The sequence below is a fragment of the Naegleria gruberi genome (assembly GCF_000004985.1).
Source record: "Naegleria gruberi genomic scaffold NAEGRscaffold_16, whole genome shotgun sequence".
NCBI lineage: Eukaryota > Heterolobosea > Eutetramitea > Acrasida > Naegleriidae > Naegleria > Naegleria gruberi.
The window spans coordinates 310,812-328,648 of record NW_003163311.1 but is presented as its reverse complement, the minus strand read 5'-3'; the positions used below and the strand labels follow the sequence as shown (position 1 = coordinate 328,648).

Below are 17,837 nucleotides of genomic sequence, written 5' to 3'. Positions count from 1 at the left end.
ATTCCTTTGTTATCAGAATAATAGGTGCTAATTCACTGGAATACTGTCCATTCAAATATTTTCTTGAATCTCTCATTGAATTTTTTTACCATAACTTTTCCTGACAACAATCCACACTTTCAAAACCGATATAATATCATTGAGGATGCAAGATTGCTAAAACCATTGACTGTACTTCTACAGGATCTTTTCTGTAGGAATACATAAACTCGACTTTTTTGAGTCAATCTGACCTTTGAGGTTAACCAAGATGAAGACTCTGTAGTCACATATCTTGAGCATGATATCGAACTGGAAACATGCTTCGTTGTAGGTTTCCTCGTTCATAGATGATTGCTGCATTCCTTACCAGCCATGGTTAGTGAATGGGGGATTTGTGAACATGCAGATTGGTACCTTAACTTTTTATCAATTAATAGAACATTATCAACACTTTCTTTTTATTAATCAAGAAATCCATAGAAAATTGTTAACGAATGTTCCTTCTTTTTTCAATTAATAGAAAAATCACAACACCTTCCTTATGTGGTAATTGATCATAACATTATGAAGATTATGACTAGCCAAGCAACCGTTCCTTCAGTGTAGTGTTTGTCTTCTTTTGAATAATAATAGTATTATTTGAAGACTCAAATTCGAAATTTGATCGTTTATTGATCAACCACAAGTTTCTCTTTCTAAATAGATAAAATTCAAAGATGATAAACAGAGGGTCACGTAGCAAGCTTTTCTAAACAATAACTTACTGAACCAACAATCAATAGATTAGTTGCCTTCACTGTTCATACAGTCAAAGACTGTAGCGGGATTGTCGCCATATTCCTGGCAGGCTTCCCGTCCAAAATTACAAAATGAAAAACAATAATATTACAATTCAAAATAAGTGAAAACTAATTTCCAAAGTTATTAGCTCAATATTCTAATTTTTCTAACTTGTTTTACTCCATTACATAAAGTCATTTCATGTATTCTCCTTGGAAAAAGTATGGCACCATATGTTTAAGCCTTATTGCACCTATCTGCAATCACAATGAATTCATTTACTAAATAAAAAGATAGTGGAGATGCGGGGTATCGATCCCCGTACCTCTTCCATGCTAAAGAAGCGCTCTACCATGTGAGCTACATCCCCTAACACTGTTACACATAATTCAACTGGGAACAGTTTTTTACAAAAACAACAATATGTGTGCTTTTGTAAATAGACGCAATATACTCTTGCGTGATCCATTCAATGATGTTGAGTAATATCAAACTGAGTTGCCATAGAGTTGCCTTATCAACAATTAATCTGTTGCAATTTCAAAAAAAAATGATAAAAAGCAATCATCACGTTGCTATCTATCGAGCATTGTCTCATAAGAGCATTTCTTCTTAAAAAATCTTCGATTCTTCTCCACTTCATGTCGTTCCAATCAAGAAAAATCTTCTCAAGTCAATCAATTTGAACAATACATGTATCGTTTTCATTCAAAGGAAGAGCTTGTATCATGGACCAATAGAATGAGATATTTTCGATTCGTTAGAGCATACGGAGGTCATGCTAATGATGGCGATACCTTATTAGCCAAATTTTCATTTGAAACAACACAGAAAGTTAGTGAATTCTTGCAAAGTTTGGGAGTTCATGAAGGGAAAGATATTATCAACAATAAGAATTTCACAGAGGATGGATTTTGGAGGGATTTGAGAAATAGAGATTCAATCTTTCTGTGGATAACTAAAGAGCCGCCAACTGTCACTCTTCATGTACAAAATAAGGAAAATTGTTATGAAGTTAAGGAGGATGAGGTTGTTAGAGCAATTGAAATCGAATCATTGTTGGATGAATTTACAGAAAAGTCGCCGATTAATCCTCCAAAACCATCTAATTTATGTTTTTGTAAAGAGAACTATCCTGAGGAATTCGAATCTAAATAGATTTTAATTTTGAAATAAAAATCTTGAATATTTGGTACTTTTTACTTTTATCTTTAAAATTGAACATAACAAAACTAAATTAATAACGAATAAGGCAATTTCTCAACAACCTTAATAAGATTTACAAAAAATCTCAAGTTCACTTCACATCATTTAAAACTCATTTTCAAAACGATCATTTGAAAACACGTATTTTAAAAAACACGAAATTCCTTCCTCTCAAATTTTACAATTCAATTCACAATTTTATCAACAATTTAAATTCTAAAAACAAATTTAAAAAAAATTTAAACGTTTATTAATCGAATGAACCCGACGGGTTCGTCCATTTGGAACGTCTTATTGAATTTTTAAGATTTTGTTGTATTGTTTTTGTACTCTTCCTCCAAAAAGTGAGAGGCCTCCTTGTATCTTGGGCCATTGTTCTTTGATAATACCTTGAATAGGTTCCGTCAGAATATCAAAGATATTTAGTTGGAATGAGTTTGGTGTTAATATTTCTGTCCTCTCTGTGCTTAGTACTGGTTCGAGATTGGTATTTTTTTTGATTTCTTCAATCATCCAGTTTCTAGCTGAATTCATTTCTGGGCATGCTATGAAGAGGTGTTCTGTGTCAAGGTTTTTGTTACATGTTGGGCATTGTGGGTTGTCTACTATGAGGCTTCTTAAGTGTCCATTTATCATGAGCCTCCAGATTGAGTATTTGTGAGCTGGGGTGGTATGTTCTTTGAGGTAATTGAGATTTGTTCTGTTGATGAGTTCGGATGTTCCTTGATTGTAGAGCTTTTCACTAAGTACTCCTTTGATTCTACTTTTCCAAACTTTTTTCGAATTGGTGATAATTAATTGCCCTTGAGTTAGTAGATGTTGGGGTGCAATTCGATGTCCTATTCTTGAGGCTTGTTTGGCTTTCTTATCAGCGTAGTTATTTCCATCTGTTATTCCTGTATGAGCTTTTGTCCATTCGATGGATGCTTGAAGTTTTTTAGTGCTGATGAGGTTGGTAATTTCATCTTTGATTTGCTTAAATTGACCTTTGTAATTTGTGTTGTTAATTATTTTGACTGCTATTTCACTGTCAGTGAGTACCTTTGCATTGCTGTTTGGTGGTATGATGTGTAGTGCTGTTGTAATTGCTGATAATTCAGCCATGTTGTTTGAGTGGTATGAGTGGAGCTTGTATTTGTATCCTTTTGTAAATTCGTTGTTCTGAATGATTATACTGAATCCTACTTTGTTTTCTGATTTGGATCCATCAGTCCATATTGTGAATTCTGAGTAGGAGTATTGTTCATCTTTTTCCTTTTCCAGAAGTTGATGATTGGTGTTACATATTGTTGTGGTAAGTTTGTGTTGTTGTTTTAGGATGTAGTGGAATTTTTCAAATATGTTGTGTAGTTTTGTTTTGTTCGTGTTACAGTTATTAATTCCGTACTGTACTGCTTCTCTGACAAGTGGGTTACTTGAGTGGAATTTGTTGATTAAGTTATTGCAAAGGATTGAGTTGGCTATGTATTCGAGGTTTGGAATTTCTAGTCCTTTTCTTTCGAATTGTGCATACATTGTGGATGGTTTTACCTTTGCATCGATCTTCAGTGATCTTTTTAGGTTACCCCTAATTGTTGAGTCAATTGTTTGTAGGCGAGGATTGGAAATTGAATTTCCTCTTGCTAGATGGATAAAACTACTAATTGTCTTGCCCATTATGATTCTTTTGAGATTTTCTGGTTCTATCAAATGGATTGGAAGTATTTTTAGTATTTGTGTTACTCTAGCTTCTCTTTTGTCAATTTCTTTTGTGAAGAGATGGTCTTCTGTGATGTAGTTTCCTAATGTTCTTTGATTGGTTTGTCTTGGTATTAACGTATCGTCAAGCTTAACTGTGAAGTCTTTAAGGGCTATTCTTTCCGGTGTGACAGAAGTTATTGATTTAGAAGCATTGATTTTCATTTTGAGATTCCCTATCCATTTGTTCAGTTGTTTGAGTTTGGTATTGTGTTTCTTGTTGGGTTGTGTTACTAATGAGCAGTCATCAGCAAAATTAAGAGTTCCTATTTCTTCAATTTTAAATGATGGTGTGCCAGGTATTTTCCAATTCTCGATTTGGTAATCTATTATAATTTGGGTGATTGTGTTATACATTAGTGGGAATTTACAATGTTTCATAGCTAATCTAAGGACACAATGTTCTACACCGTCATATGCATTTTCTATGTCCAAGTTGGTGATTACAAATGCATTTGTTTTCTTGTATTTGACTCTTAATGCTTGGATTACTAGAATATGGTTGTTAACTTCTCTGTTAGATGTGAATGCTTGTTGTCTAATATTGATGTTATCTTTTGCCCATTTACCTATTTTCCTTGCTATGATGTTAAATAGTAGTCTGTATAGTGTACTCATTATTGTGATAGGACGAATGTCTTTGTGTGTTACAATAGAGTCTTTCTTTGGGATTAATTTGATCCAACCTTCTTTCATTATTATTGGTATATCCTTTGTTTCACTAATCATCTTATTAAATTCTATTGCTAATTGTGTTGCTTGTGTCTCTGTCATTTCCTTGAGTAAGTCATTTGTAATAAAGTCTGTGCCTGTAGATTTAGATTTGAGTCTCTTGAGTGTGCTTAGAATATCATCTTTGTTAATTGTGATCTCTTGTGGACCTTCTTTGACTGTTGATGTTGGGAGTTTGATTTTGATTTCTTCATATTCTTTCTTGAATTTCTGTGTGAAGAATTGGAGAGTGCTATCTTTGTTTACGCTGTCTGGTAGATTTTTCCAATTGATATTCTTGGTGTTCAGATCTGCATCAAATCTATATAGAAATCCAATACTTGTATTGTTAATCATATGTAGCCATCTATCTCTCTCTTTCTTAAAAAATTCCTTCTGTTTGTATTTCAGTTCATCTTTCTTCTTATTCAGTTCATCTAGTGTTTGTTGCTTATTATTATTTGAATATTCGAATGTGAGTACATTGATTTCCTTGATGAGTCTATGTATTGGGAGTGAGTTGATTCTTCTGTGAATTTGGAAGTCTGATTGGTTGGGTTGACTTTTCGTTTGAGCTCAAATTTAAAAAAAATGAAGAAGAACAAATCACTTAATATTGCCTTTACTCATCCGGACTTGGGTATCGGAGGAGCTGAACGATTGATTGTGGATGCTGCTGTTGGATTAAAAAAGGTTATTGGACACAAGGTTACGATATTTACCTCTCATCACGATCCTAAACATTCCTTCTCAGAAACCAATGATGGAACTTTGGATGTAATTTCATATGGAGATTTTCTTCCGAGAACAATATTTGGTTTATTTCATATTTTCTTTGCAATTTTAAGAATGTTTTATTGTACTATTAGAATGTATTTGAATCATTCTCATGAAAATTATGATGTGATTATTGTTGATCAAATTAGTTATCATATTCCACTCTTGAAATTATTATTTCCAAAGGCTAAAATTGTATTTTACTGTCATTTTCCTGATAAATTGTTGGTGAGATGGGACAGTAACTTGTCATTATTGAAGAAATTATATAGAATTCCATTCGATTATTTTGAGGAAATTACAACTGGAATGGCTCATTCTATTAGTGTAAATTCTGGATTTACCAAACAAATTTTCTATGAATCATTTAAAAAGCTCTCTAATAAGCAAGTTGAAATTTTATATCCACCAATCAATGTTTCATCCTACGATGTTCAACCATCTGAGGAAGAATTGGAAAAGTGTTCATTCTATAAGAGAATAATGGACAGTGAATTCAGTGTTGTATCCATCAATAGATTTGAAAAGAAGAAGAATATTGCCTTGCTGGTTCACTCATTTGCCAAGTATGTCAAGCCTAGATTCCCAGACGCCTTACTCATTCTTGCTGGAGGTTATGATCCAAGAGTTCCTGAAAATATTCAAGTTTTGGATGAATTGAAACAATTGGTAGCCAAGTACAATGTCCAAGAGAATGCAATTTATGTTCCATCATTTAATGAAATTGAGAGATATGTCTTGTTGAAATATTGCACTGTAGTGGCCTACACTCCACAGGGAGAACATTTTGGTATTGTTCCAGTTGAGGCCATGTATTGTGGAAGATGTGTTTGTGCATTGAGAAGTGGAGGACCAAAGGAAAGTATTGTTCATGAATCGACAGGTCTATTGGCCGTTATGGATAATCTCAACGAGGATGAAATTATCGAAAACTTTGGCCTCAACATTGTTCAATTCTTTTCCATGAGCGCTCAAGAAAGAGCCAACTATGGAACACGTTCAAGACAGAGAGTGATCGATAACTTTACCTTGAATTCTTTCGCCCACAGTCTCGATAGAATTATTGCAGAAACATCCTTATAAATTATTTGTTTTTTAATATTATTATTAAATTATATGTAATTAATATTAATTAAATTATTATTGGCTTAAATCATCAAATAGTAACCGTGTAATGAATTTCATAATAATCGAAATACATTTTCAATATAAAATATATTCCCTGTGTTCAAACACCCAGAGTGTTCTTGGTTTTATTCGTCGTTAGTCAGTAGAGAGAGAAATGACTATTAGTTTAATAGAAGTAGTATTGTCTGATTCTAGAGTAAGTATCACCTTCATTGTATTGACTGTTCTTGGATTTGTGGAGAACCTTGACGACCTTGTTGTGATGGTCGACCTTCAAAACTGTTGGTGATGATCCTTCATATTTAGCTTCGAAACCCATTGTAGCAACAAAAGAGTCCTTTTCAACTTGAGCGAGCATATTTTCGTACTAAATTTTCATCATCATTATTAAATATTATTTAAATTATTAAACCTACGTCATTCATTGGGCAAGAGAATCTAGCCAATTGTTCGTATCTCTTACAGACAGCAGCATTTGGATCTTCCTTATCGACACCATCAGCAGCGTGTTCGCCCAAACACTTTCTCCAGACTGAGAAGTTCAAATAACACTTCTTGTAGAAATCAGAGTTGTTTGATGGGAATCTAATATCTGGCAACATCTTCTTAGTACCCAAGAAAGAGTATTGGGAATACTTTTGGATCAATCTGTTGACTGGGAGAGCTGGTAATTCTTGAGTAAGTTCTCCATTATATTCTCTGTGGGAGAATGGGTTGAGACGATAGTAAATGTTATACAAAGGTGTGCTCATCTTATTTTTTTTATCGTTAATTTGGCTCTTTTTTCGAATTGTAAAAAAGTTGACCACATTAAAATTCACCTTTTTTGTTCATATCAGGGCAAAGATGTATTTTGCATTAAACTCAGCCTATTGAGAGAGGTGTGATTAATGTTCTTAGGAGGCTCAGTCTCAATCAATATTGAAAATAACAAGTAAGCATATTCCATACCTTTGAAAAAATTCCGAGAGTAAAATAATCAAAAAATCATCACGGTGGTTCAAGAACAAGAAGCCTCAGTTTCGTCTCTCCAAATGGAGAAAATATTCAAAAATCTAATTCATCTCTATTAAAGCAAATTAATCATGTATTTAATCATAATGTCTTTGGTGGTAATGGTTTATTCTAGTTTATAGATTAAATATATCTTCAATTTATTCTACTATTTAAAACATTACAAAAAAATGTTGCAAAACCATCAACAAGAATCCACACAACAAGACAGCACCATCAATACTACTTCTATAGAAAATCGACAAAATATTTCCTTCACTCAGGAATGCTTTGAAAGAATTAGACAATTACCAGTGCAATTATCGAGGGATACATTTGACTTGATTCATTCACGAGTGAAGAGTTTCATATTCTCTATCATTATAGAATCGGAAGAGGATAGGAATGAACGTAAAAATCTTGTGCATACCCTATCGATGGTTTGCAAAGAATGGAGACAATTATTGAAGGATTTAATTAAATATAAATTCTTGATCGGATTTGATGTTCATAGAATGACAGTGATAGGAAATAAATTTGATGGATTTGTGGTATGTTTAATTCGATTTTGGAACATTTGTATTGTTAACAATTTAATGATTCAGTTTGCACCAGTAAAAGGTATTAAACAAAGATTTTTAATTATAGGAAATGAAGAAAATAGAAGAGTTGGATTTTTCCAAGCTGCCTTGTCATCCTTTGGATTGCCACCAGGAGAATGTGTTACTTGGGAAATGTTACTCTCAACTGGAATAGTCAACCCACATAATCATCAAATTAATGTGGTTGATAATAATCAAATTGCACCAATTGATTGGCAACAAATCATTGACAAGATGAAGAGAAAATATTTCAAACAAACAGGAGAAGAATTGGAAACTGGGGATATTGTTGTGAGAATTGACTCACCAGGTGAAAATTTCTTTGTGGAAAGAGGTTTATTATCATTGGGATGTGAAGGTATAAACCAAGAAGAGTTTGGAACTAGAGTGAGCGAGTATGATATCAATAATATTCTGGCCTTTGATTTGGGGCAAGTAAGATATGTGAGACAATGGTATCTTGGCTTTATTAATGCTCTGGAACAACTTTTTGATATCCTTCGAGGACATGGTATCAGACAATTTTCAAGCACTCTAGATGAGATTTCATCAACATTTGATAAGAGAATGTGTCACTCTCTGTTGGTAAAACATGGAATTCCTGTTCCAAGAGGGTTTTATAATGTAAGAAATTATGACGAAATGGTAGAAGTCATGAAAAGCAACAATATGAATAGAGTATTTGTAAAATTAGCTCATGGAAGTTCAGCAAGTGGTGTCATTGCCTATTGTTTTGTTGAGCAGAGGATTATAGGATCTACCGAGACAGTATTCAAAGAGTTGGCAACCACCTCTTCTGAACTAGTTAGAGATAGAAACTTCCCTCAATACTTTAAAGTTTACAATTCATTGAGAATAAGACGATACACAAAGAATGAGGATATTAAGCAAGTAATAGATTTTGTATTGGCTGAGGGAGCTATTGTTGAGGAGTGGGTTGAAAAAGCCGATTATATGGGTCGTGGTAATTTCGATCTGAGAATTGTAGTTGTAGGCGGAAAAATTATGAATTTCGTTGTAAGAACTTCCAGAAATCCAATGACCAATTTACATTTAGGAAATAAGAGAGGAGAATGTGATGACTTTTTAAGGTTACTTGAATATAAGGCTCCTGGGTCGTGGGATAAGGTGAAAGTTACTTGCGAGAGCATTGCTAATGAATGCTTTCCAAACTCATTATGTTTGGGTGTTGATTTGATGTTTTCTGAGAATTTCCAAGAGCACTTTATTGTTGAAGTCAATGGATTTGGTGATTTGAGTAAGTATTAGTTAATTATTTAATGATTTACTATATTGAAATTTGTACAGTTCCAAGAATTTACTTTGATAATCTCGATACCTATCAAACCCAAGTAAGGGAATCAATCGAAAGGTACATAATTAAGGAACAAATTACTCATACCATGCTAGATGATGATGATGATGTAGAATAAACTAGTGATGTCTGCAACAGTTAGATCTTTTAATATTTAATATCTTTTAAAATTTAATACCTATAGAATTAAATATTTTTTAAATTAATTAAAAAAAATGAGATTTACTCTTGTTGTTGCCTTGTTGTTGGTTGTTACCTTCTGTGTTTCATCCTCCTTTGCCAAGTATGAAGATTTGAAGAGATTGCAAGTTGGTGTCAAGTATAGACCAAATGATTGTGATAGAAAGATCAAGGATGGTGATAAAATTGATGTTCACTACAGAGGTACTTTGACTGATGGTACTGAATTTGATTCTAGTTATAGCAGAAATCAACCATTCTCCTTCACTGTATGTATGAGTGTTATATTATCTATTTATTGATCAATATTTTAATAATACATTCCGATCAAACAAAATATAATTGATGATTTGATATTTTAACACGTGTTATCGGAATGAATTGGATACCACTTGACATCATTAATTATTTTAATAATAATCAGATTGGACAAGGTAGTGTTATTAAAGGATGGGATGCTGGTCTTCAGTAAGTTGACGTTAAACAAAGTGTGGATTAACAATTCATGTAATGTCGTATAATTACATTATTAATACAGAGGAGCTTGTGTTGGTGAAAAGAGAAAGTTGGTTATTCCTAGTGAAATGGGATATGGATCAAGGGTTAGTTATTGATTTTATAATTTTACTGATTTGATTTATAATTACAATTTTTATGATTTATTACTCAATAGGCTATGGGTAAAATTCCAGCTAACAGTGTTTTGATTTTCGATGTTGAAGTTGTTGCTATCAACTAATTCAATAAATTTTTAATATTTTAATATTACTTTTAAATAATTCAAGTTAAGGGAATTTACAATAATTTGTTACGAAAGTAAATACTTGAGTAATGTGCAATACCAAATGATTCTTTTTGGTTCCTCAGCTTGATTATTTGTAATATTGAAATGTAGAGCTCCAAAATAATTATCAAAAGCATATTCATCTGCTTTTTCATTAGAAAGGTTTCGTTTCTCTTGTTCAATGTCTTTCCTTGTTGTAATAAAGATAACCTCAATCTTTTTCGATGAATATTTCTCAATATCTTCCTTGATTTTGCTCAATAATTCAGTGGACTGTTTCGAATTCCATTTGAAAGGATCCACAAATATCAAAATAAATTCAACTCTTCGATAATTGGCAGCAATCAGAGGCCGATATCTTTCTCCACCACTTTCCCACACTTCAATCTTAACTCTTTCTTGACCAATTGTTAATATTTTCCGAGCAAAACAGGCAATTGGAGGCATTGAATTTTGAATAATTTCACCATTATTCATTGCACAATAGAGGAACGATGACTTTCCACTCGATCTTTCTCCTTCCAATAGGATTTTTGAAAGGAAATCGAAATCCTTCACATCATTTGAAGAATTATTTGGCAAGAAGAAGGAGCCTATGAAGGAAAGAGCATTGTCGAATAGTGTTGATCTGGATAGTTCAATTGAACTTTGTTTTTCTAATTTCAAATCTGAGAATTGATTAAAAACATTTTTCAAATATTTCAATTGTTCATCAATCCATCGTTCCGAAACTGAATCAAAATGTTGTGCAATCATTTCTTCTTCTTCGGATAGGAGACAAGCCATTTCGTAAACATGCTTTCTAATTAAATATTTAGTAAACTTTCTTCCTTCTTTCGAATAGAGAAAGTTTTCATAATCATCATTGAAATTCATTTCGTATCTGTTATTGGAAAATTTCTTAATCACTTCATTGTAATCTTCCCAAATCAATTCACAAACCATTCGCCTCCAATTCCGACAAGTAAAACTCCACAAAAATATCAATTCAACACGACTAGAGTAACATTGAACTTCTCTTATCAATTCTAACGGTAATTCATTTAATTTTGTTTGCATTTTTTTAATTATTGATTTTTCAGCTAAGAAATTTTGTAAAGTTTTCAAATCTGTTTTCAAAAATTTATTGAATTTACAAAAATATCAGAAACTCTCAAAAATTCTGATATTGAAATCCATGATGATGATGAATATATTTTACACAAGTATTAATGTTTTTCAGCTATTGTTGAGTTTGACTTGTTAGCTCTTTCATGTTCCAAATATTTGAGCATTTCAGTGAGGGTTGATAGGGCGCCATCAGCATCTTTGGAAACGATTTCTTCGTTATAGATCTTTTCACATGCTTTGATGACTTTCTTGTGCATGGCATTAGCAATAGTCTTGAAAAAGCTTGAAACAATCTTTGGTGGAATTTTGCCGGAGAGATCTCCAGTTTCGAATACTGAATATTTAACACTGGATTGAGTCTTCTTTTCAACAATGTAGAAAATGTAGTGGAGTGCTCTGATTGGTGAGTTTCTGGCTGGATATTCGTGATGTTGAGTTGGTTTTTGAATAAAGACATATCTGTCATATTCTCCAGTAGTTTCATTGTAAAGATCTGGAATTACACTTCTACAAAAGATGAAATCTCTATTAGTCAATGGAAATGGAAATTGAGCTTCAGTGTATACTATTGTGTTTGGGTAGTGAGCTCCATTCTTTGGATTAATTTTGATATAGTCAACTTGGAATCTCTTCTTCATCTTTTCATGAATCATCTTATTGATAGAATCAGAGAATAACAAATTCAACCAATCTCTTGGTTTACCAGTGAGAATTCCAGAATTGCAGACAATTATCTTCCCACTTTCACTCTTTCTTGGAGAAAAACTAAAAACAGGATTACTGACAAGTGTCTTGAGTCCAACTTTTTCATCAATAGTTTTCCACATATTCGAATCATTCAATGAATTTACAAGTTTCATTCCCAAATCATAATCTTTTGGAGTTATATATGGACTCATATCATCAATAATTGGCAAGAGTAAACTTTCATTCGAATCATTTTGTTTCTCATAGAAAGTTGCAATTTTCTCATCGAGTGAATCACTCTCACTATCTTGAGAACTTCTTGGAGTTAAATTCACATTCCCAGAAAAACTAGAATTATTTGGTTGTGAATGTGAAATTGCATGTAATGGTGAAGATGAAATGGAAGATGAAACTGGTGTCAAATTATTCATCAAATCCTCAGATGATAAACTTCCCAAAGAGCCAGTTCTTGAATTGAATTTACACGTGCCCAAAGATTCCAAAATATGATCATTCTTCTTCAATTCTCTTATTAGAAACTTTTTGAAAATATCAGAATCGACAAATCTTGAAAAATTATCTTGTTTCATCTCGATGAAAATTACATCCTGAGCTCTGCTGAATAAATCAATTGGACAGGCAATTAAATCATCATCAATGACATTCTTGTTTCTTTCTTCGATTTGTTCCCATCGGGTTAGGATATCATTTCGAATAGACATGGAGAGGTTTAATTCATGTTGGCTAACTGTGATGAAATGTTCAGTGATATCAGCAGCCAATTCTAATCGATTCTTATCTAATCGGGTGTTCAAGTATTTTTCAACACTTTCGTAAAATAACAAGGGTTCTTATTCAAATTTTTAATTGAGAGTTGTGTTTGAAATTAATTGATTATTTTGATTGGTGGTGATAATTCGAAACCATCACAATAACACAATAATTATTATTCGAAAGGTAAAAGTAAACTCACCTTCATTGAGACAATCCTTCTTCATATATTCCCTAAATATTTCTCTCGCCTCCTTGTGGTCAAAAACAGCCTCTATTTTAAACCTGTATTGTTTAATTTGTTGGTCAACCGCACTACTCGTTGTTGTTGGGGAAGCATCATGTAGTACCATTTTGTTTAAATGTTGTGTTGTTTATTTCGTGTTAAACCATTGAATTACCAATTGGCAAACATGTGTTTGTGTGGTATTTTCCTTGAGCTCGGTTTTAGGCAACGGAATAATTTTTCAATTTATGAATGTGCGCTTAATTTTATGCTTTTGGTAAGATTTGCATGTGTTTGGCTTGGTGTTACTAGAATTATTTTCTTAAACACACATTCTGTTGAATGCAAGGTAATGTTTTTTTGAATTAATGGTTAGAACAAGTATTGGGAGAAGGTATGTGATAGGGATGATTGAATAAGAATGCATGTTTTGATAAGGTAGGGAGTGGTCGGAAGTGGTTATTGGACAATAAAACTTTAGAGTACACGGGAGGGAACTGAAATTACTAGTGGAGATTGGGTTCGTTAAGGAAAATTTTATGCTAGGTGTAAGGTTGATCACGGTTTTGTGTGAAATTTTTCATTTTCAACATGTAGCCGTCATAGCTCAGTTGGATAGAGCACAGGACTTCTAATCCTGGGGTCGTGGGTTCGAGCCCCATTGTCGGTAAATTGTTTTTAATTTATCAAGATTGTGGTTTTGCGTTTGAGCAGCTCTTGCTTTCTGAATTCATTTGACTTTTTATGTAAACCAAAGAGTGTTGTGGATTATTGGTATTTGAATTCCACACTCTCATCATTTCAGGTATTCCAACATTAGGGCTTTATCTAATAAAAATTGTATGAGAAATTCAGAAATTTATTTAAATTCCACTACAAACTGAAGGACAATGATCCAAACAAAATAATACTTTTGTATCTAGCTCACATTGATCCATTGAACATCCAATCAAATTTTGGAGGGTAAGTTTTTGGAGGATAGAGAACTTCATAGTCAGACGAAACAATTGTTGTGTTTGCCAATTTTACATGAATTTCATCATCCACTGAAATGTACTCAATATATTTCCTATAATTCAGTAAGGAATAAAATGCAATTTGCAATTCTTCCAGTCCATAAGCCCCTTCCAAATATATAAAGATTTTCCTCTTTGAAATTCCTGAATTCTGATCTTGTTCCACTAACAGAGTTACAATTCCTTTTTCAGCTCCAGAAACTCCATAACTTGTTGATTGGATAAAAGCTCTAAACTTTATCATGCCATTCACCTTCCTTAAACAGGAATCACAACAGAAATGAATTTCTGGATTGAAATTATTTTCGTTAATTGTGTCAAATTTTGGAATTTCAATGGACGAGTCATGTTGTCTCTTCTTTAACCTCAATTGAGATGCAATTTGTGTTGAATAAATATAGTTGGAACATTTGGCACAATTCACAATATTATATTTCTGAACTAGGTGAGAGTATGAATACTTGTTTTTGACGAGATTATAATCTTGTTGCAGGTTTTTGAAAAGTTCAGAAGGTCTATCTAAGAATGTGTAGCCATCTAATGAAATTAGCTTTTCTAACATTTCAGAACCACCCTTTCTTTCAGAATTTTCTAATTTCAATTCAGAAGTGAATAGGGCCTTGCTTTTAGTATCTCCATCGAGAAGGAAATCAAATATGTAACAAGAACGTTCTCTCGAAATGTTTTTTTTCAATTTCCACAATGCAGCACCGAGTCCAATAGATTTACACAAATCAACAAAATGATAATCCACATTTCTCAATATCAATGGATAGAGGTAATTTGATTCATCGAGATCTGACGATTCCTTCATAGGTGCTGCAAAGCTAAAATCTTTTGGTTGCACAAAGAACTGAGTCGTAGGATTTCGTCTACCATTGTAAATATCATCAATTCGGGTCTCTTTGTATTCTGTTGTTATCTTTTTTCTGAGCTTCTCAACAACAAAGTCACAATGCATGGCATGAGAGAGAGGATGATCTGTATCGAGTGTGAAAGTAAAAAAACCTCTAAAACCGTATTTTAAAGCCCTAGCTCTGTTGATTTCTGTATTTCCTGTCCGTTTTGGAAGAAAGTTAATCTTATATTTTAAAGATCTCAAACATTCCAATACTGTGTAAACTCTAATTCCATCAAATGCCAATTTACAGCAATCCAAATCAAAGAATAGTAATAACTCTTCAATGGAATCATATCTCAAAAGAACAATCTGAATATTCTGATTGGTCTCAACTCTATAACCATTTGCAATACTCATTTTAGGTCTTTCTTCACAAATATTAATAGTAGTTTTTGAACCCATTATATTATAGGTAAAGTTTGAGGTTTTTTCTTCAAATTTCAATAAAACCTGTTTGATTGCTTGATTGACAATTTCATCGGGTTCTTGATTATTGATAATAAAAATGTCAATATCTTGACAGCCACATCCAGTAAGAGTGTGAAGCAGTGATCCACCAGATACAACAAATCTTTCTCTTGTCTTGGTTGATTTGTTATATTCAAATACACAATCATATACTAATATTCTTGCTAGTTCACTAAGAAAATTATTCTTGAATCTATTATCAAAGTCAGAGAATGTCATTTCATTTGGATGTTTGAAAAACCGAACAATTCTCTCAATATATACAGTTGTTGGATGACTGTGTTTATCCACATATGTATGATAATCCACACTATATTTCTTCTCCTCATTTGCATATAAATCACTTGTTATCACTCTTTCAATTTTATATGCTTGATCTGTATACATGTACAAGTCTTCTTTCAGATTTTTGACACACTTTCTCTTTACCAATTGATTAAAAGTCAAATAGTAAATGTCTTTTCTTGGAAAAACTCCATATGGCAATACCTTTTCATATTGAGCAGTTTCTTTGTTCATTTGTTCATTATTCATTTCTAATAGACGTGCCATCTGTTCATCTGCCTTTTCATTAATAACTTTAATTTGAGGATCATTTTCATTCACAACACTCTCAAACCGAGTCCTATCATGAAAATAACTCAAAGGCCACGGTGTAAAACTTCTCATTCTGAAATAGTCATCATAGGTCAGCATAACTTTCTCACCACTTCTCTCTCGACTTTCATTCGAAAACAAATCCAATAATCGATTCAAATCACTACTCTTTCTCTTGTTATTTAAAATTTCCAATCTCAATCTTTCCACACTCTCTGCATAAATTTCATCAAATATATTGTAAACTTCTCGAGAAACTCTAATGAAATTGAAAAGAGTTTGTTTGTCCATGTAGAACATCCAATTTGCGATAATTTCGTGTGGAATTTCCTTTATCAAGTTGTGTGTGGGAATTATTAGAAATTGATCGATACTAGTATAAATCGAATAATCAAAAGGTGGTGATTGCGATGATGAAACTAATAAATTAGTTTCTTCTGTTTCTTCTGATGAAATTGGTTCTTGGTCATCGGGGATTATCACAAACTCACCATTGGAATCTAATAGAAAGATAGTATCCGGATCATAATATTGATCATTGTTCGATTCTTCATTATTCGAATCTTGTGATGAAATGATTATTGGTTGCTGTTCTGTATTGGTAGTTTTCGCCTTCTTGCTGGCAGAGGATGACGTGATTGGTTTTCTTTTCATTTTTTGATTTCCAATATTTATAAGAAACTTTTAGTTTTCCTCAGGATTACAAACCGAAATATTTCCTTTAATTACCTCTAATTAAAACATATTCGAAACATTTTATTGATCAACAAATCAACTTACAATCGTATCGCAATAGATACATTCTATTGGAAACAAATTCTTCAATTTTATCGGAAACATATCGTAAAAATTGAACAATTAGGAATTTAATTGATGAGAAAATTGATTTTTTAGAAAATCTCTTCTGTGGTGAAATGAAATATTATAATTGACAATGATATTTAGGGAATACAAGTTGCCAAAAGTGATTATATTGGGAGACTATTAAATTTGAGGAAAAAAGAATCATTTGACAATATCATTGTTTCATTTGATGTGAATTTTTCATTTCACTATTAATTATAGGTGATGAAGAAGATGTATCAGAAATATTCTAATTCAATACATTATTTTGTAATTTTTCTAATTGTTGTAAACAATAATCTTTTTCATTAATAATTTTCCAAGGGTTTAAATTCATTTCTCTTATCATTTCAAATAATTCATTAAAAATTTCCTTTTCAAAACTATTTAAAATATTAAAATTTAAAATATTAAAATCAATATTGAATGGTTCGTCTTTGTTTCTATGTGATTGATTTATATATCTAATAGTATTTGATTTCATTTGAAAGCAATTATTCCCATAACAATTAATCAAAATGTTAATATATTGAATCATTACAATAGATAATGAATAAATATCATGTGCTTTTGTAAATGATATATTTGGTTTTATATTATCATAATATAATTTATAATCAGGAGGATAATGTGTTGTTTTTGGAATGTATTCATTTGTAAATAATAATTGACTTTCTAATTTTGAACTATTAAAATCAATTAATACCATATTAAATGTTGGTAAATTATTTTCTTTTAAATATTTACTAATTAAATCAGAACAATTATTTAATATTATGTTAGAATTTAAAATGTTAAAATCAATATGTGAAATATTTAATTCATGTAATAATTTTAATCCATTTAAATTATCAATAAATAATTTAATAATTAATAATAAAATTAATTTATAATCTTTTAATGGATAAATTTTACAATAATTTGAAACAAAGTAATCATACCACACAATTGTTGGTGATAAAATTGAAATAAAAATTTCATTTTTTAATCCTAAATATTTAATTTCCATATTGTTAATTAAAT

At 31.8% G+C, this 17,837-nt stretch overlaps 8 protein-coding genes and 2 non-coding genes across 10 annotated transcripts; 5 read left to right on the top strand and 5 right to left on the bottom strand.

Moving 5' to 3' along the window:
* Positions 1-1,059: 1,059 nt before the first annotated feature.
* NAEGRDRAFT_t231 lies at positions 1,060-1,132 on the bottom strand. The gene has a single exon. It is a non-coding gene; the product is annotated as a tRNA-Ala (tRNA).
* A 323-nt stretch (positions 1,133-1,455) lies between these two features.
* On the top strand, positions 1,456-1,920 carry NAEGRDRAFT_65995 (uncharacterized protein; the record flags this gene model as incomplete). The annotated part of the gene is made up of 1 exon (XM_002678847.1): positions 1,456-1,920. One exon carries the CDS (start codon positions 1,456-1,458, stop codon positions 1,918-1,920), a length of 465 nt encoding a protein of 154 aa, XP_002678893.1.
* Positions 1,921-2,259: 339 nt separating this feature from the next.
* NAEGRDRAFT_48056 (uncharacterized protein) lies at positions 2,260-3,870 on the bottom strand (the record flags this gene model as incomplete). The annotated part of the gene is made up of 1 exon (XM_002678714.1): positions 2,260-3,870. The coding sequence occupies one exon, from the start codon at positions 3,868-3,870 to the stop codon at positions 2,260-2,262; it is 1,611 nt and encodes a 536-aa protein (XP_002678760.1).
* A 1,137-nt stretch (positions 3,871-5,007) lies between these two features.
* NAEGRDRAFT_32499 (uncharacterized protein) lies at positions 5,008-6,276 on the top strand (the record flags this gene model as incomplete). Its single annotated transcript, XM_002678846.1, has 2 exons — positions 5,008-5,654; positions 5,694-6,276. 2 exons carry the CDS (start codon positions 5,008-5,010, stop codon positions 6,274-6,276), a joined length of 1,230 nt encoding a protein of 409 aa, XP_002678892.1.
* A 117-nt stretch (positions 6,277-6,393) lies between these two features.
* NAEGRDRAFT_79251 (uncharacterized protein) lies at positions 6,394-7,080 on the bottom strand. Its single transcript, XM_002678713.1, has 2 exons — positions 6,738-7,080; positions 6,394-6,688 (listed from the first exon to the last, which is right to left on the bottom strand). Exons 1-2 carry the CDS (start codon positions 7,071-7,073, stop codon positions 6,488-6,490), a joined length of 537 nt encoding a protein of 178 aa, XP_002678759.1. The 5' UTR covers positions 7,074-7,080; the 3' UTR covers positions 6,394-6,487.
* Positions 7,081-7,505: 425 nt separating this feature from the next.
* On the top strand, positions 7,506-9,349 carry NAEGRDRAFT_48054 (uncharacterized protein; the record flags this gene model as incomplete). Its single annotated transcript, XM_002678845.1, has 2 exons — positions 7,506-9,174; positions 9,225-9,349. The coding sequence occupies 2 exons, from the start codon at positions 7,506-7,508 to the stop codon at positions 9,347-9,349; spliced, it is 1,794 nt and encodes a 597-aa protein (XP_002678891.1).
* Positions 9,350-9,446: 97 nt separating this feature from the next.
* On the top strand, positions 9,447-10,150 carry NAEGRDRAFT_32557 (uncharacterized protein; the record flags this gene model as incomplete). The annotated part of the gene is made up of 4 exons (XM_002678844.1): positions 9,447-9,680; positions 9,836-9,879; positions 9,950-10,013; positions 10,085-10,150. The coding sequence occupies 4 exons, from the start codon at positions 9,447-9,449 to the stop codon at positions 10,148-10,150; spliced, it is 408 nt and encodes a 135-aa protein (XP_002678890.1).
* A 69-nt stretch (positions 10,151-10,219) lies between these two features.
* NAEGRDRAFT_65991 (uncharacterized protein) lies at positions 10,220-10,981 on the bottom strand (the record flags this gene model as incomplete). Its single annotated transcript, XM_002678712.1, has 1 exon — positions 10,220-10,981. One exon carries the CDS (start codon positions 10,979-10,981, stop codon positions 10,220-10,222), a length of 762 nt encoding a protein of 253 aa, XP_002678758.1.
* Positions 10,982-11,403: 422 nt separating this feature from the next.
* On the bottom strand, positions 11,404-16,625 carry NAEGRDRAFT_48052 (uncharacterized protein; the record flags this gene model as incomplete). The annotated part of the gene is made up of 2 exons (XM_002678711.1): positions 11,404-12,820; positions 13,918-16,625. 2 exons carry the CDS (start codon positions 16,623-16,625, stop codon positions 11,404-11,406), a joined length of 4,125 nt encoding a protein of 1,374 aa, XP_002678757.1.
* NAEGRDRAFT_t245 lies at positions 13,586-13,659 on the top strand. Its single transcript has one exon. It is a non-coding gene; the product is annotated as a tRNA-Arg (tRNA).
* Positions 16,626-17,837: the final 1,212 nt, after the last annotated feature.